Genomic DNA, 25,000 nt, shown 5'->3' on the forward strand with positions numbered 1-25,000 from the left:
GCAAGGGAACAGCGCCCGTCTTTGATGCTGAATTCCATGCTGTTGTATCATGCGATATGCAGCGTTACTTCTGGACTTCATACCCTATATCACCAAAAGTATTGGGACACCTGCCTTTACACGCACAAACTTTAATAGCGTCTTAGTCTGTAGGGTTCAATATGGAGTTACCTCTTTGCAGCTGTAACAGCTTCAGCTCTTCTGGAAAGGCTGTCCGTAAGGTTTAGGAGTGTGTCTAAGGGAATGTGGTCACTCATATGGAAGGTTGCATTATTTGTCAAGCCTTTTGTGTGACAATTGACACCTGGGAGACCTTAACACCTTACATGTGTTTGATGGTGATGGCCTGAGGAGCTCATCCTATTTTCTCATCATGCCTTTAGATGAATTCTTGGAGTTAAGCTCTTAGCTGATTTAGGTTTTGTACATTACCACAATACCATGGTTTATGCAAGGCATTTTGATTACATATTGCAGTTAACAGACATTGGCCACACCACTCTAATTGTGCCTAATTTCATAAGCTAAGCAGGGTGGGGCCTGGTTAGTACTTTAGCCTGGTTAGGCTGGGAGACATCAGGGGTAAGGTCTTGGTGATTTATAGGATTATTTTCCATTACTATTTAAATTTTATAATTTTTGTTTTGGGTTTGTGAGCATTACACTTGTTATATACCCATCTGTGGTGCCGAGTATCTGGACACCTGGGCGTAGGTATTTCACTTCTATTTTTAACGTCTACAAGTAAATGCCCTCAAAAAATAGAACTAATCATTTCCATTTATAAGAAACATCACTGTAGATTACTGATCTATGGAGTATAAGTATTTAGAGATCTGAAAGGCTTTTGTTCCTCTTGGAGCAAATTGGGGTTTATAAGGGGTTTATAAGGGGTTGTGCCCATCTCTAGTCCACTGTGGGGTAAGGGTTAAGAGGAAGAGAGGGTGATTACATTTTATTTCTATCATTTCATTGACATTCTTTATATTTTTCCACCTGACCAACTATATAATTATGTACGATTACCCCTCAACATATAATATATAGAAAACGGACAGAATCAAGTCATCCAGAGGGACACAGGAAATGTGCCTTCTTCCCGCTATCCTCATTCTTCCAGGGCTCCGGCACATTATATAGCTTTGCTGCAGGACTTTTTTTTCATTGTCTATTGATTGAACAAGGCCCAGGTGGATGTTTTCTGCATCTGCACAGCTTCATGATAGATCACTTATTCCACTTTCCTGACCTGCACTTCATTTTCAAGGGCAATCTTGCATTTTAAAATAAATTCGAGTTACCTAGTGCCATACACACACACAGTAATAAACCGTGTTTAAAAAAATGTTGACAAGTAAAACAAAAATGCATTTAAACTGACTAAAAAAGGACACTGCCTACTTGTCGAGTGTCTTGAATTCAGATTTTGGGGTCTTGAACATTATGACATATCTATTCCACTAGCTAAACCCCTTCAACACCCAGTGCCCTTAAGTGGTAAATGGCACTTAATCTGACTTTGTAACAAAGACGACAAGTGAACACCATGGTCCAGGAAACATACCACCTCATTACATAGTGGAACATGAAAGTGAGTTTGCAAAGCACTGAATCATAATACAAAAGGCATTTCCTTGCACACAACAGCAAGCCTAATAATTATGGCTAGAGTGGACTTTCTGACCTTCGCACACATCTAATGTTTCCTAGATATTATCTGTTTTAAAAGAGTAAAGTTCACCTCCTGCCAACAAAAATAAAATGCACATTTTTGTGCAAGTAAAAAAAATGTGCATTTATTTTTGCACGTGCCTGTAAAGGATTGCACCAGTGATCAGCAGCAGATCGCTGATGCCATGCAGGTCTCCTGAAGATCTCTCAGCGTATCCGCTTCCTTGTACCTCCTACCAGGAAATCTATGCATTCTGACAGGAAGCATGAATGAACCAACATTCAGCAGCTGAGGCTGTCGGGACTCGTACTTTTCAATTCACAGAGAACTGTAAATGAGTGACGCGGCCAGGGGGGAAATAGTTTTTTTTTTTTTTTTTTTGACAGCTAGCGGGGGAGTGGTTTCATAAAGCTTACATGTTACACCCTGAATATGGGTGTAACATGTTATAAAAGATTAACTTATCCTTTAAGCCTCATGCAGATTGGACTTTTCAGATGGGTAGAGCTTTCTTTTGGCGATATTTAAATCACCAGTGGTTTTTCGTTTTCTTTCAGCTAAACGAAAAAAGACCAACAATTTTGGGGAAAAAAAATTCTTAGATTCGGTTATACAATTTTGTATAGTAATTTTTCTCACACTTGCCCGTTACCAGCTCTCCTCATGCAGTCACATTGCATTTGGAAAGGAATGCGGATAACCAGGCAAGTTTGTGTACATGTGATCAGCTGTTGTTGGACACAGCTGATCACATGGTAAAGGGCGGCTGTGATTGGCCCTTTATCATGATTATTATTATACTACACGATTTATATAGCAGCACTTTACAATGTAGAGGGCAGACAGCACAGTTGGACACAGCAATAACCGAATGCACCTGATGAGCGTCCAAGGGGGCACGCAGGGGGTGCGTTTCTGGGAGGACCTCAGATGTAGCCATCTTTCGGCTATGGTTCGATGTGGTTAAAAACCAAAATTAGACCTACTCAAGCAAACTACTGAACCAGTGACCGAAGCAAACCTAATGCAAATTTCAAAATTATACCTCCAGGATTTCTAGACATCTTCCGTGACAGGCATTAGACTGAGCATATACTGCCATAAACATTACTACCACTTGGTGCACCATCCAGCCGTAGCAGCTTTCAGCCTCTTAAAGAGTTTAAGCTGCTGGCAGTGGGGCTGGATGGTGCACCTGTGCCTCCTGCCCAGGTGAAAATTATGGAACCTCCTGCGCGGGAGTCAAATGCCCTGTATCTAATGTGCGGAGGCCTTAAGTGGCGGCGGGAGGAAGACCCTGTTGCTCTGGGCGGACGTCATACAACGTCGCGCCTTTACAAGCCACTAGGGGGCACGCGCCGGCCGTGTCACTGGGCACCCGCGATTACCCAGTAACTGAGCAGGCCTGTGGATCTGTGTGTGTAAACACACAGATCCATGTCCTCTCAGGGAGAGGGGGCCATTGGTGTGTTCCGTGTACATAGGTCACCTCCCCCAGTCACTCCCCTCCCCCCACAGTAAGAATCACTCCATAGGGAATACATTAACCCCTTCCCTGCCAGTTAGTTATACAGTAATCAATGCATTTTTATAGCAAGGATCGCTGTATGAATGTGAATGGTCCCAAAAAATTTGTAAAAAAGTGTCCGCCGCAATATCGCAGTCAGGATAAAAAAAAAAAAAAAGCTGATCGCTACAATTACTAGTGAAAAAAAAAAACATAAAAAAAATGCTATAAATCTTTCCCCTATTTTGTAGACCCTATAACTTTTGTGCAAACCAACATTACGCTTATTGCGATTTTTACCAAAAATATGTAGAAGAATATGTATTTGCATAAACTGAGGAAAAAATTTGTTAAAAAAAAAAAAAAAATTGATATTATAGCAAAAAGTAAAAAAGTGTTTTTTTTTTTTTTCAAACTTGTCCCTCTTTTGTTCATAGCGCAAGAAATAAAAAAACTGCAGAGGTGATCAAATACCACCAAAAGAAAGTTCTATTTGTGGGAAAAAAAAATTCATTTGGGTTAGAGTTGCATGACGCGCAATTGTCATTCAAAGTGTGACAGCGCTGAAAGCTGAAAATTGGTCTGGGCAGGAAGGGGGTGAAAGTGCCCTGTAGGCAAGTGGTTAAAGGAGGACACTGGAAGTGACAAAAAAACGCCCAAAAAGTGACTATCCACTAACAGGACTTACCTAGTCGCAGGCCTCCAGGAGTCAGAGCACTCTTATCCCCAGGGCATGTGTTCTTGTTAGCAGTTATAGATGCAAGCTCAAGTACCCTCTCCGCTCGTGCTCCATCCATACCTTTAGGCCGGAGGTCTACTAGCACAAGGTGGTTATCTGTTCCTCCTGTAAGGAGAATGAGGTTATGAAAGCCATGACTCAAATAATGTCTAACAAAGGGGCAAAAAAGACAAACCATCATGTCATTATGGATTCCCAAACTGTTTAAAACCATCTTGGTAAATGTGGGTACAAAGTGGCAAGGCTTAGGTTTTTAAATACAAATTTTTTTTGATAATGAATTACTCAACATCAAATCATATTCCCTCCAATGAGCAGCAAATTACATTTCCAGTTTAAAAATTGAGCTTGTTATTTTACCTCTACACCTTCAGCTTGTACATAGGGCAATCAGCATCATTAGCTCTGTCAAATTAGCAGGGAAGTGATCCAGGAGGCAACAAAGCAAAAATAAATATAGTGTTGATCTTTCTGACTGTGCAGTGTTCCAAATGTGTAAATCACAAGATCAGAGCAGAATTAGAAATCTTATAGCAGTAAAAACAGTAAACATATGTATTTTAACTATTTAAAAACATGCCTGGAGCTGTAATTTAAATGCGATTGTGGTGCTTTTCTTACTAGAAATTGTATCTTCAGCAAAATTCATCAGCAATGTGATTGATAACTATTGATGGAAATTTTGAATCCCCACTGTGATGATAAATTGCCAACAGTCTCACTGGGATTTGCTTTCTGTATATCTATATTTAACCTAACTGTATTACTGCATAAACATTGCTTCTTTTCAAGAGCACCACAACCAAGAGGCTCTACATTTGCCTGTCTGAATCAGGACTTTGGACCCCCTCCACCTTGTGGTTAGAACCAGCAGAAGGTTTAGACTTTATGACAAAAAACTTTTCATAGAAGTGCAGTTTTTTGATCAGTGTCTGGACTAAAAAATTAATTGCTCATGGTCAGGGGGATTTATTTTTTATTTTTTTTTTAATTTCCATCCAGAAGGCTGCACTCAAAGCCCCACCTATTGAATGCACTATTGAATAAATGTGTTGTGTACATAGCTCAAGCATAAATTTACACATCTGAACGATTTAAACAAGTGACAACCCCTTTTCCCACCACGGCCTCCTGTCTGATCAGTAGGCCCTGTAGAATTTGTGTCTGAGGCCCCGTACACACGTCCGAGGAACTCGACGGGCAAAACACATCGTTTTGCCCGTCGAGTTCCTTGTGAAGCCGCCGAGGATCTCGGCGAGCCGAAATTTCCCATTGAACAACGAGGAAATAGAGAACATGTTCTCTATTTCCTCGCCGAGATCCTCGTCGGCTTCCTCGGCCGAAAGTGTACACACGGCCGGGTTTATCGGCAGAATTCAGCTCTGATAGAGTTTCTGGCTGAATTCTGCCGAGAAACTCGGTCGTGTGTACGGGGCCTGAGAGTGAACATATCAGCCAGGTTTGCTGTGCTTCCCCTCCCAGGAAAAATAAAAATAAAAAAACATTCTCTGAGAATCCTGTCATTGGCACATAATGGAAATGTATTTAAAAATATATATTCACAAATATTCAGTATAGGAAAAAGTATATGAATAACAATTTTTCTGCAGTAATTTTCCACAAAATGTGATCCGATCCTTATCAAAGTGACAATAGACAAACAAAATGTGCTTAAGCTGATGGCACACCAACAACTCTAATTTGTCATCTTTATTGAACAAACCCATTAAACATTGACAATGATGGAGGAAAAGGTAAGTGAACTCAGACTAATTAGTTCAATAATAGCCAGTAGTTTGCACATTTGGATTCCAATTAATGAGAGGTGTGGTTTAGAGCCACTTTGATAAAAGAAACTCAAACATTTTAAGATTGTGGTTCATAAGAAGCATCAGCTGATGTGAACGATGCCTCTCAAAAAGGAGCGATCTGGAGACATACAATCAAGAGTAGGTGATCTGCATAAGGCTTGAAAGGGATGCAAAGCAATCTCAAAGTGTTTAGGCATGCATCAGTCAGACAAATTCACAGTTTAGAACTGTGGCTTTTATCCCTAGAAGTGAGCGCACAGTCAAGAGGACTCCCAAGGCACAAACAAGAATCTTCAAGGTAGTAAAGAAACCCACGAGTAACAGCTAAAGGCTTAAAGATATCACTGGAACTAACTTGGTTCATGTGTCTACCAGACATAAGTCTTTGAAAAGGTAGGATGTCCATGGCAGAACACCACGGAGGAAGCCACTGCTCTCCGAAAAATAAAACATACATTGCTGCATGTCTGAAAAACGGCACATTTGCCAACCTCAAAGCTACTGGGAAAATGTTTTGTGGACCAATGAAACAAAAGTTGAATCATTCAGGAAAAATACTTGGCACTATGTATAGTGCACAAAAAGCACAGCTTATCAACATCAAAACATCATCCCAATGGTGGAGGGAAAATCATTATTTGGGATGCCTATGGGTATAAATTTCCAAGTTTATCAAAATATCTTTACGGATAATATCAGTATGGCCGCCTGTCGGCTAAAGCTTACTAGAAATTGGGTGATGCAGCAGGACATTGACCCGAAGTATCTAAATAAATCCTGGATTCAGAAAAATAAAAAATGCACCTTTTAGAGCGGCATAGTCAGAACTCAGACCTTAACCCCATAGAGATGCTGTGGAATGACCTCAAGAGAGCTGCTCACACCAGACTTCCTACAAATGGGTCTGAGCTGAAGTGGTTTTGTAAAGAAGAATGTTCTAAAATTCCTCCTGAACGTTGCCAAGGTCCAGAGCTACTGAATGCACTTGCTTGAAGTCATTGCTGCCAAAAGGAGGTTCAACCAGCTAGTTCACTTTTTCCTCCAGCACTATGAATGTTTAATCGGTGTGTTCAATAAAGACACAAGGCATTAGAATGGTTTGTGTGTTATTAGCTTAAGCACATTATGTTTGTCTATAATTGTGACTTGGATAAGGGTCAGATCACATTTTAGGACAAAATACTGCAGAAAACCAATTCCAAGAGGTTCACCTTTTTTCTTGCCAATGTATATATTTGTTTAAAAACAAATATCTTTACAACATTCATACATCCAGTATAGCATCCTTTAATCATAACCTTTCCAAAAATACAGTACCAATTTTTACATACCTGAGACAAGTGTGTACCCCTTCTTAAGTAGGGAAGACGCCATTGCCTTAGCATTTTTTAGGACCTGCAGTGCATATTCATGGAACATTGGAGAATTAGCCTGTGGATTAAAAGAATAGTTCAGTATAACATTTAAAACTTAAAATGCATCAGTGTATGGGTCTTAATAAGAAAATTATGCGCGCAGTCTCAAAACCACCTACTGCGCATAAGTGATAATTACTGTATAAACAATATAAAAACCTAGTGACGTGTCATCCACAATGATAAAGTGCAAAAAATGTGCCAAACAAAAAACTCCAATCAGCAAGTGTTGCTGTGATGGATGTGTAAACAAAAGAAAATTACCAAAACACTGCAATCAGTCCAATGTATAAATGAAATGAGTGGACTCTTCAAATACTTCCATCCATGAATATAAAGACTTCAACTGTAGATCTTCTAAATCACAGAGAGCTTACCTCAAATATGAGTATTGTAGCTTTAAATGCTATTGCAGCAGCTTCCCAAGTCGACCATAACATCCGTGTCTCCAGGTACTGTGCGATGACTAGAGGGTCTTCAGAAAAAAGGAGACTCACAGTAGGGACAATAATCATCAGGCAGATGTGGCCAAAAATAAAGAAACTCCCCATAGTGAAGTATGTAAAAACTGGTAAATTTATTAAAATATACTGTATTTATCTTCGTATAGCACGCCCCGGCGTATAGCGCGCACCCCCAACCTGGAAGGGAAATTTCCTGAAAAAAAGAAAATACAGTTTGAATGCCCCTCGTCGGTGTCTTGCCCGGTGTCCATCGGCGGCCTTGTCCGGTCCGGCGTCCGTCTGCGGCCCTGGTGGTGTCCTCCCCGCTTCTCCCGCATGGTTTCTGAGTCGATCCCCGCGCTGTGTTTGAACGCCGCCGCCATGTACCGAGCGCAGTACATTCGGGCATGCTCGGCTCCTCTCGCATAAAGGCTAGGAGGCGGCACAGGGCGTGGTCGCGAGGGGAGCCGAGCCTAACCGAGTGTACCACGCTCGGTATATGTCGGCGGCGGCGTTCAAACACAGCGCGGGAAGCTGGGATCAGCGTATATCGCGCACCCACGATTTCCCCTTATTTTAAGGGGAAAAAAAGTGCGCGGTATACGCCGATAAATACGGTACATGCTTACACTGTAAAACACCAGACGAAGATACAAAACGGCATAAAGATAATTTACCAGTTTTTACGTACTTCACTATGGGAGTTTTTTTTGGCCACATCTGTCTGCCGATTATTGTCTTCTCTATTTTTATGAAGGCCCTCTAGTCATCGCACAGTACCTGGAGACACGGATGTCATGGTCGACTTGGGAAGACTTGACGTCATCACGCTCTCGACGAAGGAGCCCGGAGCCTATACCATAGGAGAGATAGGAGAAGCCGCTTCTCCACTAGATGTGTTTTTAAAATCGCTATCAGATGTCATCGGAATCCTAAGTGCATAGTAATTTTGCCTATTAAACTCAGCTTTACGGTATTACGCTATGGTCCTCTTTTTCATTTTCTGACCATCCGAGATCACAGGCACCACTTCATACATCTTATAGAGGGTCCAGAGGGAGACCTAAAATCCTCAGGTGCGCTGAGATCACTGTAATGGTGATCGTACCGACAGGGTAAGGAGACTACATTACCACATTTGGGCGTCTTCCTGGTGGATGAATTTCCTTCTATCCTCTGTGTCCATTCAGATTTCCCTTCAAGGAATTATCTATCCTGCAAGGACTTCATTCTATATATTTTTCAAATATCTTGGATGTTACATTCACACAGTGGGACTTTCTTATATTCACTTATTTTTGTCACATTATTTTATTCTATCTACAAGTGAGAGAATTTTTTCTCATTTCACAATTCAATATTGTATATTTAAGTGTTTTTTACACATGAGCATACACACACACATACATACATACATACATACATACATACATACATACATATATATATATATACACACACACACACACACACACACACACACACACACACACACATATATATATATATAGATACCTGTATCATGTGGGAGCTGCTTCTTCTCATTCACACCCAGCTCAGACAGGTCACCGCTTGCGCTAGGGACTTTTGGGAGATGTAGTTCGATTTGGGGGGGGGGGGGGGGTGGCCGCTTGTATGGATGGCCAGTTAGTGTCAGTGTATGCTCTTCCACCTGGCATGCCACGGGTTCACCATCAGTAAAAGAGGTCCCAGGATCTAGGTTGCAAGAATTGGTTCCTTCTGGGGATACCAAGCTATTGCTTCTAGAAGCAGGAGAAGAGAATAAGCTGAGGTCACCCATTGCAGTGGGACTGTCCTATGTGTGTTTCTTTGAAAAGACATGTTGCACCATGTAACTAGGCCCAAATTGGGGCAAGACCTTGCAAACCCATGCAGCTGGAGGGTCACAGGCAGCCAGAGGTGACAAAGTCATTGTAGGAAGAGCAATAGAATGAAACCAGAGACGGGATGATCCTGCTTCAAAAACCAGGATCAGTGCTTACATTAGGCTGAATGGCATGAGAAAATCCATGGGCACACAGCACTCCACTTAGTGGAAGACATTTGCGCCAAGTTCCCTCCGCCTTAATTGTTACTACAGTAAGATGGCATCCAGAGTTGAACTTGCTTTAGATGCCATAGCCCGACCGGTCTTACTCACCAAGTCCTCAGAGTCTGGGTCACATCAGAGACCGGTGCTATGGCTCTGAACCTAGAGTGCACCATGGCCAACAGTACACACAGATCTAAAAACCAATACAGAAACCAGCCTGAAAGTCAATATTACACACTATCCCTGCAATAAAAAAAAAAAAAAATCTAGAAAAATAGTTAAGACTTTCTCAGCAGAGCTGAGGAAAAACATGCCCAACCTCCTAGGACAGGAGCGAAAAACTAAAGCAGGACGGATGCAGACATCTTTATAGGGAGGCTGGTTTTACAGTTTTTGTTTGCCAGTGTGCCAACCTCCAGAAGTCGGCAGTAAAGACTTGACTGTTTTAGAATTCCCAACATTGCTGTATCCTTAAAATATAAAGATAAAGAAAAGCATGTTTCTGTAGGAAATATATCAGCACATAAGACAGGTCAAAGTCTTTCATTTTTGAGCTGCAAGGGTGAACTTACAATTTAAACTACGAGCCCCTGGTGCTTTTCAATTTAATCTTTGTGTTTTGCAGCTATTAACCACTCGCAGAAAAAACTCCCCCTCATTTATGTATCAGAGCTCCATTTGTACAGACAGTCCGCAATTAGTGATTTCACAAGGTGCCGCGGTTATTTTGTTTTGCAGTATTCCACAGCGCTGTCACATTTTGATTAATAACTGCATTTCCTGTTGGAATCACCTGCTCTGTGGTTATCGGCCAGCAGGTGTTCCACACACAGGAAAACTAATTCCATTTAACAAGGAAAAGGCTTACAGGAAGACTACTGTGTGCCTGTAATGTAAAGCATGGGTGGTAGCAGCGGGCCATTCCAGAAATCACTGATCGCTATATACATGGAAACTAGGGATCTTCAAGGGGACCCAGAATACTTGAGATTACCGTAGTTTTCTTCTATCTACATTACAGCATATAGAGTTTAAAAAAAAAAAAAAAAAACACCCACTGGGCCTCCAAGCAAAGAAAACAGCACATGCATGGGAATCGACTGGTCCTACTACATGCATTAATAAAAACTAATTTTTCTGATGACAACTTCTCAAAAATCCATGGTGCAATAGTTTACCAAACATGAGTCAGTACCACTCCATGCATTGTGTTGATGGGCTTGTGTTTAGAACTCACTGACAGGGGCATTAGACCTGCAGATCTCCTCCTGACCTGCATTTGACTTACTTCAAACAGGTTTTGCATTCCCAAAGACTAAGCAACTGCAAAACCTGTTCCTAGGGAACAAAAGCTTGTCAACTTTTACCATTACACAGGATTTATATAGCGCCAACATTTTGCTTGGCGTTTACAACTTAAGGTAGACTTGCAAATACAATAGGAATCAGAGGGCCCTGACCGTTAGAGCTTACAATCCAAAAGGAAAGGTCAAGAGATACAAGCGGTAATAACCGTGGGGGATGTGCTGATGGAGAAAATAAATGTACAGTTCGGTGGGGGCCAGATAGGCTTCTCTGAACAGATGAGTTTTCAGGGATTGTCTGGAAGTGGAAAAAGTAGGAGAAAAATCTAACAGATTGGGGTAGAGCATTCCAGAGGATGGGAGAAGCTCTGGACAAGTCCTGGAGGCGAGCATGGGATGAGGCGACAAGGGAGCTAGAGAGCAGGAGGTCTTGGGAGGAGCGAAGATGACGATTTGGTTGGTATATTGAGACCAGGTTGTGGATGGCTAGTATCTTGAATTTAATTTGTTGGTTGAGTGGCAGCCAAGCGAGGGATTGGCAGAGGGATGCAGCAGACGCCAAGCGGTTTGTATGTAAGGTGGATGAGCCTGGCAGCAAAGTTCATGATGGACTGAAGTGGGAATACTCTTTTTAGAGGTGAGCGAATAAGGAGGGAGTTGCAGTAGTCGAGGCGAGAGAAGACAGGGAGTGGATTAGAAGCTTTATGGTGACATTGGTTAAGATGGGGCGTATCTTGAAGATGTTGGAGGCTGAGGTGGCAAATTTTGGATAGTGACTGGCTGTGGGGCCGAAAGGTTTGTTCAGTGTCCAGGATTACAACTAGGACCTTGGCATGGGGGGGGGGGGGCAAGGGTTGATAATTGAGCCTTTGATTTTGACAGAGAAATCAGGGGAAGTGGCACATGGGAAAGCTCGGTTTTGGATAGCTTGAATTTCAGAAAGTGATGCGACATTTAGACTGATATCTCTATTAGTAAGTTGGTGATGCGTGAGGAAACTGATGGGGTGGATAGATAGATTTGGGTGTCATCAGCGTAGAGAGGATAATAAAAGCCATGGGAGACAATCAACTGATGCAGGGAGGTGGTGTAGATTAAGAAAAGAAGAGGTCCAAGAACAGAACCTTGGGGGACCCCAACGGAGAAAGGAAGAGGAGGGGAGGAGGTTGCAAGTGACACTGAAGGAGTGGTGGGATAGGTAGGATGAGAACCAGTGAAGAGTATAGTCCTACATATGTAAAGGCAATCTACCAGCCAATTGGAATTTTTTTTTCCGTTTAACTCAGTGAAATCTGATTGGCTGTTGAGTTATGAGGAACATCTTGCACATAATCACCACTGTCTGCACCTTTATAGCAAATATACGATCATTGTTATGTTTTTAGAGTCTTAAAACTCCAGCCACAGGCAAATTTACAAACTCATTAGGGGGGAATTAAATTACCTTGTTAGATGTATTACATGCTCTGCTCCATACTGTTCATCGTATATTTAATTCATGTCTACCAGTCGGAAAAAATATCAGATGTATGGTGATACACCAATGTATGGTGATCTGTAGTCAAACTCTGGCTGAGACTGGCCGGAGTCGCGTGACGTCATTCCCACCCAGGAGCCGCCAGTCATGGCATGACCCCCTTTAGAAACAATCTGCCTATTCTAAAGTGCGCATGCGTTGTATACATTGGCACACAGCTTTCTTGTAAATATCTCCTAAACCGTGGAGGTTTAGGAGATATTTCCAGCACCTACCTGTAGGTAAAAGTGGTTGTACAACCACTTTAAAGTGTATGTAAACCCTAACAATTATCTGTTCTTATTTTCTCCCTTTGGTCTGCCAAGTATACAAGTGAAACTGTGTTATATTTGTTTGATAAGTGCAAATAATCTCTCTTATTACAGAAAACTTGTGATCCAATAACGTCCAGCGTGATCTGCCTGTGTACAAAAGAAGGGTTATGGAGATAAGGAAGGGGTGGGGATGAAGAGCGGTCTGTTCTCTGTAATTTATATGAAATTAATTATACATATATAAATTAATTATACAGGGCTGACACCACATGTTTAGGAATTCAGGCTGTGTTGTCCTGTCAAACAGGAATGAAGGCGCTAACCATATTTCTGGCAGATCAAGTTGTTTTCACCCTTGCAGCATGTTAGAGAGATACAGTAAAACATAGGAAAAGTGTGCATGTATTCCGGAGATAAATATTTTTTTTAGCTTGATATATGTTAACCTTGAAAGGCCTAGCTGGAACCCAACACCCAAAATCTATGCAATTGTAGTGCTAAATACCACGATTCCACCAGTGATGAAAACCCAGTCACAAAAAAAACATGACTGCTTTGGCGTTTCCTTACAGTATGTCAGATTTTCACATGTGCAAAAAGATCTGGTCAAATAAACCCTAAATCTAATGCTGGTCATTACAGAGCAATTTTTGTTACATTTGACTCAAATTCCTGAGTGCGGATCACTGGTTTAGAGTAGTATATTTGTACACTGGAACCTCGGTTTAAGATTAACTTGGTTTGAGAACGTTTTGATTTGCGAGCAGCTTTTTTTTTTTATTCTGACTCGGTTTGCGAGTGTTGACTCACAAGACGAGCAGAATTCAAGCTAAATAAGCCTGCAGTACCTCATTTGGCCTGAGGTACGGGGGCACAGGAAACGAGCCGAAGTGTCCTCGGGCCTTTCCGGCGCTCTCTGGTGCCCCCCAACACTTTAAATGCAATAGGCAGGCTGATGCAAAAACTGTGCATGATCACTTTGTGTATTTCAAGACTGGCTAATATGCATCTTAAAAGACTACAGTGGAACCCCGGATTGCGAGTAACGCGTTTAACAAGCGTTTCCCAATACGAGGGGGTGCCGGAGCCGAAATACTCGGAAAACCTAGGAAAGGCTTGGGAACAGAGTGCAGCCGAACAGTCACCAAGTATTTCTGAGTCTCTCTGGCTCCTCCCCCCCACCTCTGGCCACATGTGGTATTGCATGCCATAGAAGTCATTGTGGAACAAATTATTTTCGTTTCCATTGACTTCTATGGGGAAATCGCTTTGATATGCGAGTGCTTTGGATTACAAGCATTCTCCTGGAACGGATTCAAGGTTCCACTGTATGCCTCAAAACATGGATTTGGTTTTATGAGCCCAGGCAACCCAACACTATTTTTCAATACCCGTTCTGCAAAATGACAAGCATAACAGACACCACATACAGTTCAGGATTACAAAACATTTAGTGGGTCTTTTGCCTTACCTGCTTTAAAGCTATTGCCACAGCTGCAATTGCATGATTGTGCGGCCCTCCCTGAATTGAAGGGAAAACTGCAAAGTTGATTTTGTCTTCAAAGTTGTAAAGTACGTCTTTTCCAGTTTTCTTATCAACAGACTTGACACCTTTTCGGTAAAATATAAGTCCAGATCTGTTTTAAAAAACAGAAAAAAATAAAAATAAAAAAGGGTTTAGAGAGGACCTTTACAATAAAGACTGTTGATTGGGGAAATCCCGCCACAGCACTATTGTGGAGAGGGTTACAACAATGGATGTACTTTAATAGTATTCCTTTACATGTATTAATTAAAAAAAACAGGTACAACAGAATAAAACCTCTCTCGAACATGTTGCACACTGGTATGACACGACTGTTGTACCATCATCCTACTTTGCCCTGTGACATCGATTTTGCGCTAACTCCGATCGTCTGACTTGTCCTTTGATCAATTAAAACAATCCCAGTGTGCGATAAATTCCTTTTACTGCTGCTGTAATCACCATGTTGGATGTTTCAAAGTCGAACCGACTTGTGTCGGACCAGTTAAGATGGCTCTCTCAGAGAACCATTGATTCACACACGTTATCAAAGTCGGAGCGTATGTCGTACTAGTGTGAACTCAGCCGAAAAAAGGCTTAACCACAGGGGCAGGGAGAGTGCATGCGCTGGTTCTTACTAGGGAAAAGCTCACTCCTGTGATGCTGGGGGAAAGAGCACAATGTATGTGCATTCGAGGCAGGATGGGCCCGATTGCTTACATTTAAAGTTTACAATGGGTGCTACTCATGGCCTACAGATGTAACATTGAAACTAAACAGCACAATGTGCTTTAACCTATGGGCTCCCCTTGACTTCAGTCAATTTTATAAAAAAAAAAAAATGTGAACTTTGCCATTATTTTTTATAGTCAATATAGTATTATAAAGGAGACTCAATTTCTCATTCTCTTTTGCTTTCTCACTTTCCCTGGCAATCATCTTAGAGGTTAAGAAAAATACCAACAAAATACACAGTGGTCCTATTTTTTACTCCTGGGTGAGCTGAATGAAAGCGTAAGGTCCATCACATTTTTTCAAGGAAAACCAAATCCCTAAAATTTACCAGCAGATTATTATTATACAACGCCAACAGTTTGCACAGCACTTTAATATTTAAATGATAGACAGTACAGTCACAATACAAGAGGGTTATGCCTTGTACACACGATCAGGCATTTGCCCGGCCAAAAACACATCGGAACTCCGATGGCATTCCATCGGAGTAAAATAGAACATGTTCTATATTTAAACTCCAATAGAATTTATCGGAATTTCCAATGGGGGATACACACGGTCAGGATTTCCGATGGAAAAAGTCCAGACTTTTTCCATCGGAAATTCCGATTGTGTGTACAGGGCTTTAGGAGCATCCTTATCCAATAGGGAGGGGAAAAAAGTTAACTGTGTGAAGAAAGAGAAATTAAAAGTTCAGCTTTAAGTTGGAGATGGGGTAGGCTTCCCTAAAGAGATGACTTTCCAGGGATTTATCCAATACAACCGACAAGTGCCGTTTAATTTAGAGAAACACTGTTACATTGTCCATTTGGGGTAAAGTGCCAGGGTCTGTGTAAAGCCCACCATTTGCCCATGTCATACCATTCCAGCACTAACCCACCACTCATTTTTCTGTGGCTGCTTATGCAAAATACAAGTATGGAGGAGTATGCGACTTAGTCCTACAATGCAGTGCTGGGACCCAACAGCACAGTTACATAACAAAGGGGGGGGGGTGAACGTCACCACTTCCGCTCAATACCAACCACATGTATTTTGGTAGTGGCTGTGACAGAGCATTGAGGTGGACAGAATATTCTAGTCAGGTGAGGGAAGCATTACAAAGACATTGTCCCTATGCACTGAATGGGCAAGGGGACAGGATCTCTTTAGTTTGTTGACTTTTAGATGGAAAAAATAAAAACGAGCCAGTCCATTTTCACTTTGTAAAAGGAAACTGGACCACAAACCTGTAAATTTGTGTGTTTTACTTCCCAAATTGTAGTCATGGTTGAGCTACATTAATAGTGTGTTTGGATTTAATTCTTGTTTCTGATCCACCAAGACACATACAGTATAATAGGACCGTATCCTAATACCATATACCAAGTTTTGAATACAATTAACTGCTTGCCGACCAGCCGCCGCAGTTATACAGCGGCAAGTCGGCTCCCCTGCGCGAGAGCCCGTAGCTATACGTCGGCTCTCGCTCAGGCCACTAGGGGCATGTGCACGCCGCCGGGGGCGCGTATGAACAGAAGATCAGTAATTTCCCCATGTCAGTCCACCCCCCCCCCCTACAGTTAGAACACACCCAGGGAACATACTTAACCCCTTCCCCGCCCCCTAGTGTTAACCCCTTCACTGCCAGTGGCATTTTTATAGTAATCCAATTCCTTTTTTTTAGCACTGATCGCCGCCATTACTAGTAAAAAAAAAAATTATTAATAAAAATGCCCTAAAAATACCCCCTATTTTGTAAACGCTATAACTTTTGTGCAAACCAAACGCTTATTGCGATTTTTTTTTTACGAAAAATATGTAGAAGAATACGTATCGGCCTAAACTGAGGAAATTTTTTTTTTTATATATATTTTTGGGGGATATTTATTATAGCAAAAAGTAAAAAATATTCATTTTTTTCAAAATTGTTGCTCTATTTTTGTTTATAGCGCAAAAACTAAAAACCGCAAGGTGATCAAATACCACAAGAAAGCTCCATTTGTGGGAAAAAAAACAGACGCCAATTTGGTTTGGGAGCCACGTTGCATGACCGCGCAATTGTCAGTTAAAGCGACGCAGTGCCGAATCGCAAAAAGTGCTCTGGTCTTTGACCAGCAATATGGTCCGGGGGTTAAGTGGTTAAAAAACCCTTTATCAATACCTGGAACACCTTCTCCCAAACACCCAGAGATCACACTTTCTTCATCCATCTCACAAAAGGGAGTTCAGCAATAGAATTGGTCGCTCTACCTCAATTTGGTTCACTAATTGCTAACGGGTACCAGGTCAACAAATTATGTAAAAGAATATGTTTTAAACCCCTACATAGTAGAAACCTGGTAGAGATACATGCTTTAACCAGTTGGGCTTTTCCATTTCTACAGTCTGAATCCACTTTACGATAAAGGATATAGCCTCTTTTCTCCATTTTCATCTACCACTGTTGCTCTACATTTTGGAAACTTCTTGAAAGTCACCACTCTGATAGAACTTCTCTTTTGGAAGACTATTCATTGCTTATATAAAGACTTTTACCAGGATCCGCCAACAATCAAAACACTCACTTGCACAAATTTACGTTGAAATAATTATGTTTTTAGTTTTCAAGCAGATAATACACAGTAGGATTATTTGCTAGACACCCCTCTCCATACCACACTGCACAGCCAAGCAAGTGGTACACTTTCTTCTTTGTTGATCTCTGCCGGTATGGGTGTCATCCCTCCAACCAGCACACTGGACAACTAAAAAAGGCATGAGACCCAAAATACAATGAAACTGATCCATAAAAAGAAGGAAACAATTTCCCTGTCTGTGCAGTGAGGCAGAAATGCAGCAATCAAATTGGTGGCTGAGGTGAATTACATATACTTTGGAAGTTAAAATAGCAAACATATGTATATCTAACTGTACATTTAGTGGTGTGTCTGGAGTTCCACTTCAATAAAATAGGTCTATAGAAGAGTGTCTCAAAATATACACACACACATATATATATACACATATACATATATATACACATATACATATATATACACATATATATATATATATATATATATATATATATATATATATATATATATATATATATATATATATATATATATATATATATATATATATATACATATACACATATATACACACACATATATACACACACTGTAAATTTTGTGCTCATAAGTTTACATACCCTGGCAGAATTTATGATACCTTGGCCATTTTTCAGAGAATATGAATGAGAACACAAAAACTTTTCACTCGTGGTCAGGGTTTCGCTGAAGCCATTTATTATCATCAATCAACGGTTTACTCTTTTTAAATCATAATTTACAACAGAAACGACCTAAATGACCCCAATTAAAAGTTTACATACCCTGGTGATGTTTGACTGATAACATGCACACAAGTTGACACAAAAGGGTTTGAATGGCTATTAAAAAGGTAACCATCCTCACCTGTGATCCATTTTCTTGTAATTAGTGTATGTGTATAAAAAAGGTCAATGTGTTTCTGGACTCCTGACAGACCCTTGAATCTTTCATCCAGTGCTGCACTGATGTTTCTGGATTCTGAGACATGGGGAAAGCAAAATTATTATCAAAAGGATCTGCGAGAAAAGGTAGTTGAACTGTATAAAACAGGAAAGGGATATAAAAATATATCAGAGAAATTGAGAATGCCAATCAGCAGTGTTCAAACTAATCAAGAAGTGGAAAATGAGGGGTTCTGTTGAAACCAAACCACGGTCAGGTAGACCAACTAAGATTTCAGCCACAACTGCCAGGAAAATTGTTGTTTGGGATGCAAAGAAAAACCCACAAATAACTTCAGGTGAAATACAGGACTCTCTGAAAACATGTGGTGTGGCTGTTTCAAGATGCCCAATAAGTAGGCACTTAAAGAAAAATGAGCTGCATGGTTGAGTCACCAGAAGAAAGCCATTACTATGCAAATGCCACAAAGTATCCCGCTTACAATACGCCAAACAGCACAGAGACAAGCCTCAAACCTTCTGGCACAAAGTCATTTGGCGTGATGAGACCAAAATTTCGCTTTTGGCCACAACCATAAACACTATATTTGGAGAGGAGTCAACAAGACCTATGATGAAAGGTACACCATTCCTACAGTTAAACATGGAGGTGGATCACTGATGTTTTGGGGATGTGCGAGCTACAAAAAAATGTTATAAAAAAATACTGGAGCAACATATGCATTTATCAGCCAGGCAGCTGCACATGGGACGTACTTGGACATTCCAATAGACAATGATACAAAACACAAGGACAAGTCGACCTGTCATTGGCTACAACAGAATAAAGTGACGGTTCTGGAGTGGCCATCTCAGTCTCCTGACCTCAATATCATTAAGCCACTCTGGGGAGATCTCAAACATGGTATTCATGCAAGATAGCCCAAGAATTTCCAGGAACTGGAGGCTTTTTGCCAAGAGGAATGGGCAGCTTTACCATCTGAGAAGATAAAGAGCCTCACCCACAAATACCACAAAAGACTTCAAGCTGTCATTGAGGTTAAAGGGGGCAATACACAGTATTAAGAACTGGGGTATGTAAACTTTTGACCAGGGTCATTTGGGTAGTTTGTTATGATTTAAAAAGAGTAAAACAGTTGAATGATAATAAATGGCTTCAGCCAAACACTATCAATGAGTGAAAGAAAAGTTTGTGTTATCATTCATATTTTCTTAAAAATGGCCAAGAAATCAAATTCTGCCAGGGCAAGTAAACTTCTATTATATACATTATATTGTATATTACATTATGCGATAGCGACTCTTCTAGACATTTTATTGAAGAGGAACTCCAGACAAACTACTAAATGTACAGTTAGATATATGTTGGAAAAAATAGCAAACATATGTAATTCAGCTCAGAGAGATCTCTCTCTATATATATCTATAGAATATATCTATATATATCCTACAACCCCTTTACATTTGTCAATATCCATAGGAGTAATCAGATTGTTTAGCTTATGGGCAGCAATACATTGTCAGAAGACGTTTTTCATGTTGCAGAGATCTTGACAATGAGAAGGATGAGGAGTCCTGCTGCTCAGTTTCACAGTTTCTTGCTTCACGCGCTACTCCAGGGTGTGATACCAACGGAAATAAGAAAGGTGCAAAAAAAAAAAAAAAGAAGAAAAAAAAAATCTCTAGAGATCAGGAAAAACCAGGGGAGTCAAGGGTAGAGGCATACGTGTTCTGAGACCTGTTTGTTAATTACTTTGATTGGAAGGTGTAGAGAACGGCACAAAGAAATGCTGGCAGAGTTCTCACCACTCGCTGAGGATTCTTATCACAAGGCTAGCTGCAGACTCCCTCATCGTTCAGGGGAAAATACAGATGCTTAGAATCTGCAGTTGGAACACACTGACAAGGAAATAATACGTAAGGGAGATTTAAAACTGATGATCGCATAGAATACCTGTGTTTGGGGCTTTTAAGCTATACAGTGCTCAATTTTACTGAAGCCACATTTAGTGCTGTTTGAAAAAAGGAGATGGATATGCTATGCACATACTACACCATAAGCATAAAAGGTGTATAAATATAGCCGACATATCACTCAAACCTTTCCTTTTGTGTATTTATTTTTTTTTATTTAAAAACGCATGGAAAAAGGTATACCTGAACAGCTCTAATTTACAATAGAGGCATTCCTCTCCAGAGCCTGGACCTTCCTAGATACATTATATTCCTATGGCAGCAGACAATCTTCCGATAGGTGGGCCCTCACTCCATCTTCTCATTGCCTACCCCTTTTCTGAGGTGTTCAAGGGTCTTTTTCAAAGCCCAGGAATGTCTCTGTCTGCTCTATTTTCACCCACCACTATTACTATGTAGGAGTCATTTTTACAGTACAGAGCAACAGTATAATTTTTCTCCCGTATATTGTTGGCACAATATAAATCCTATATACGGATAATATTATACTGTACATCCTGGTAACAGAGTGCCCTTACTGAGAGAGGCATTATCAATGGACAGCCATTTCAGATTAACGCTCTGTACACACCTAGGCATTTTGTTTTGAGGCAGGTGGTTTTCAGGTGCAAATTTTGATGCTATTTTGTACAGGTCAAAAGGTCAATGTAAAAATCATAAAAATGTCTAATCTGCCAAAAAAAAAAAAGCTCCTGTACATCAGGCGTTTTGTTCCAGATCACAAAACGCTCAGATGTCAACAGGGGCCATTGAAATGAATGGGATTTGTCTTGCTAGGCGTTTTTAGAGCTGAGGCTTAGAGCAAAAAACAAATGTGCGAAACTATCAGTGCCACCCTAATAATCAAGTACAAAATTGCAGCCGCTATACACAGCAGAAAAGACCCAAAATGCCTAGGTGTGAACAGAGCTTAAGACACAAAGTATCTGCTGCGCCCTTCTCGGATTTAGTTTGATTTTGTTACCAGGGCTTAAATACCCCCAACCCTGAGTAATTAGCTATGCCTTACCAACTGTCATGCCGCTGTGGAACAATGGGACCATTGTCAATAAAGACGCTCTCAAGGGTGGCAGTTGGTGGATCTTAGTCTTTAAGTTAGGACCCAGTAACAAATTAACCTAAAACAAAATAAAAATACATCTTTTCTTGCTATTAAGGGTCAGTCTTGGTTCCGATCAATGTGTGTCAGGAATGCACACAAAATCGCATGCATTCCTAACCCGCACAGAAATGTGCTGCCCCCCACTAATTATTATATATATATATATATATATATATATATACACACACACACATATACACATATACACACATATACATACACATATACACACACACACACACACACACACACACACACACACTGCTGCAGGGCGGCTATTGCGTGAAACGACAAACCGGTACATAATTTAGTGCAATAGACACTATGGGCGTGCATGCTCCGATTGGCCAGAAGGGGAGCCAATTAGCGGGTTCGGTGGACGCGATGCCAGCCATTCGTTCCCTATAGAGGCAGATCGTCGTTCCGACAGGGAAGTAAATCGTGATCTTGTGTTCCTGCTAAACAGCAACACGGATCTCCATGTTCTTCCAGTCAGTCTCCCCCCCACAGTTAGAAAGCATCTCTTTGACCGCCCCTGGTGTTCACCTCTTCCCTGCCAGTGTCATTAGTAAAAGCGCATATTTTTAGCACTGATAACTATTCATGTCACTGGTTCCCCCAAAAAATGTCAGTTAGGTGTCCGATTTGTCTGCTGCAATGTCGCTGCCCCGCAAAAAAAAAAAAAAGCTGATCGCCGCCATTACTAGTAAAAGTAAAATTAAAAAGCCATAAAAAAATTGTTTGCAGACGCAATAACTTTTGCACAAACCAATCAATATACGTGTATTGGGATTTTTTTTACCAAAAATATGTAGCAAAATATTGGCCCAAACTGATGACGAAATTTGATTTTTTTATCTTTTTCAAAATGGTCACAGTCTTTGCTTATAGCGCAAAAAATAAAAGCTGCAGAGGTTATCAAATGCCACCAGTTCTATTTGTGGGGAAAAAAAGGACACCCGTTTTAATTGGGTACAGCGTCACATGAACGCGCAATTGTCAGTTGAAGTAACGCAGTGCTTTATCACAAAGAATGGCCTGGTCATGAAGGGGAGTAAAACCTTCCAGGGCTGAAGTGGCTAACAGAGGTGTGGGGTCATTCTAAAGCCTGATACACACGATCGGATTTTCCAACAGGAATTATGTGATGACAGGCTGTTGGCGGAAAATTATAGGATTTTCTAACAGACAAATGTTGGATGGCATGCTTTAAAATTTTCCGCAAACATTTGTCTGTTGTCGGATTTTACGAGCGTGCACACAATTCAGTCGGACCAAAGTCCAAACACGCATGCTCGGAAGCAATGCTCACTAAACACAACATTAGCAGAAGGTGCTTAAAGGGTGGTGTTAAAGAGCTGAAGAACCATGTAGTTGTGTGTGCGCGCGTTTGTGTGACAAGTTCATGGCCAACGCTCTTCTGAAAAAAGTTCTACGCTTTGTCTGATGAAAATCTGATCGTGTGTGGCTTTAATGGCACCCCACGTATTGGCTAACCATACAGTTTGATGCAGTGCAATTTTAACCACTTCCCATCTGCCATATAGCAGAATGACGTACGCAAAGTGGTTAAGTTATCCTGACTGGGCGCCATATGATGTCCAGCAGGATAAGCCGCAACTGCACACGAGCAGAGCAGGAATTAGTTTGGTGTGTCAGTCTGACACACTGCATCGCCGCTCTCAGTAAAGAGCCTCTGAAGTGTGTGTTTATTTATATATATATATATATATATATATATATATATATATATATATATATATATATATATATATATATATATATATATATATATATATATATATATATATATATATATATATATATATATATATATATATATATATACATACATATACATACATACATATATATACATACATACACACACACACACACATACACAGAATTACTATTTTTTTTAGGACGCAATTTATTTTTTAGTAAGTCTAACCAACATGCCTAGCATGCATGATTTAGATTAAAGTGGATGTAAACGAAAAAAATAAACAGGTCTATACCTGCAGAGAATGCATGAAGGTAAAAAACCTTCAGCCTTTACAACAACTTAAGCTTTTAGTTAATGTCTTATTTGGGGGGCGCTTAGTTTTAAAAACATTAAAAACAGTATTTCATACAAACGCCACCTGAACAGTTTCTTTTGAAGTGTATGTGACATTTATACATTACTACCAAACTTTGAACTTTACAAGGTCACACATTTTCTGATAACTACAAGAATTATATTTTGAAAAGCCAAGTTGTGATCGTGCCACCCATTTCATTCAATTGACAATGCAAATAGAGCCAGTCTTGGTTTACAGTTTTTATAACCATGGGGTTAGTAATGAAAGATCTGAACACATGTACATGTTTTAACACTTCTAGCTAGCCTAGCAAAACTGCATACTACAGGGCACGTAACACATTATAGAGCAGAAAAATGTGACTTCCATTACTGGGGGAAAGCGAGTGGAATAATGTTACATAGTACTATGAAAATATTTTTAAGTGCTGGAAAAGTGCACCAAGATTTACCTGGCCCCCCGTAGAGTCTTGTGCGTCGTCGTTGTGACCACATCAGCATGATCAAAAGGTGACGGAATGACACCAGCTGCTACCAGCCCACTGATGTGGGCCATATCTGCCAGGAGGTAGGCCTTCACCTCATCACACACCTGCAAGAGAAAAAGAGCTCATCAATATAATTACTCATGTTCTCCAAAACAGACTGCTTTTACATACCCTAAGGTCACTGTCAACCATAAGGAAACTGGACTGTGTTCCACCTGAAGGGCCTTTGATCCCTCTCCACCTAGTGCACCCTATCCATCCACATCCTTTACATCCTGGGTTGTCACTCTGTCTTTAGTACCCAACCCACTCATATCACTCAAAGCACATTTCCAAAGTGTCCCTACAAATTCCCCCGAGTTTGAAAACTCCATCTTTTCCTAGAAATGGCACAGCAAAGAGTGGTAGCAAGTAGGTGCACCGAATGGACATTTTGGTGCCGAAACAGAAAATCCAGGATGCACTTAGCCGAAAATGACAGGTTTTTCAATTTTTTTTATATATTGTTATAAATAAAATTGTATTATATGCCGCTTTTTAATTAATCTCATGAATTTCCATTAATAGGAGTTTAAGGTTGGCCATTATTGGCACCTTTAGTGCAAGAAAATCTCAAGAAAAATGCAGTCTGCAGTCTCTGACCATCTCTTGTATCATGTCTGCAATCACATTGCTAATAGTATTAACAACATTTCCATTCAGTGCACCTCTAGCAGACATGATACAGTAGATGGTCAGACTGCAGGCATGATACATAAGATCAATGCAGCCCCACCAGTGCCCAGATCACACAGAGCAGAGATCTCCCGCTGTGTCACAGAGCTGGCTTGGAATTTCCCGGGCTGGGTGGCCGCCAGTAACAAAGTCTTGCCTC

General features: G+C 40.7%; 1 protein-coding gene across 1 annotated transcript in view; it reads right to left on the reverse strand.

Moving 5' to 3' along the window:
• Positions 1-25,000, reverse strand: part of SHMT2 (serine hydroxymethyltransferase 2) — a 96,342-nt gene that overhangs the window by 6,367 nt on the left and 64,975 nt on the right. Inside the window, 4 exon segments of the mRNA XM_040340945.1 lie at positions 3,868-4,023; positions 7,061-7,160; positions 14,207-14,372; positions 24,091-24,230. Of these exon segments, the coding sequence (XP_040196879.1) occupies positions 3,868-4,023; positions 7,061-7,160; positions 14,207-14,372; positions 24,091-24,230 (562 nt within the window).

Source organism: Rana temporaria, chromosome 2, assembly GCF_905171775.1.
Source record: "Rana temporaria chromosome 2, aRanTem1.1, whole genome shotgun sequence".
NCBI lineage: Eukaryota > Metazoa > Chordata > Amphibia > Anura > Ranidae > Rana > Rana temporaria.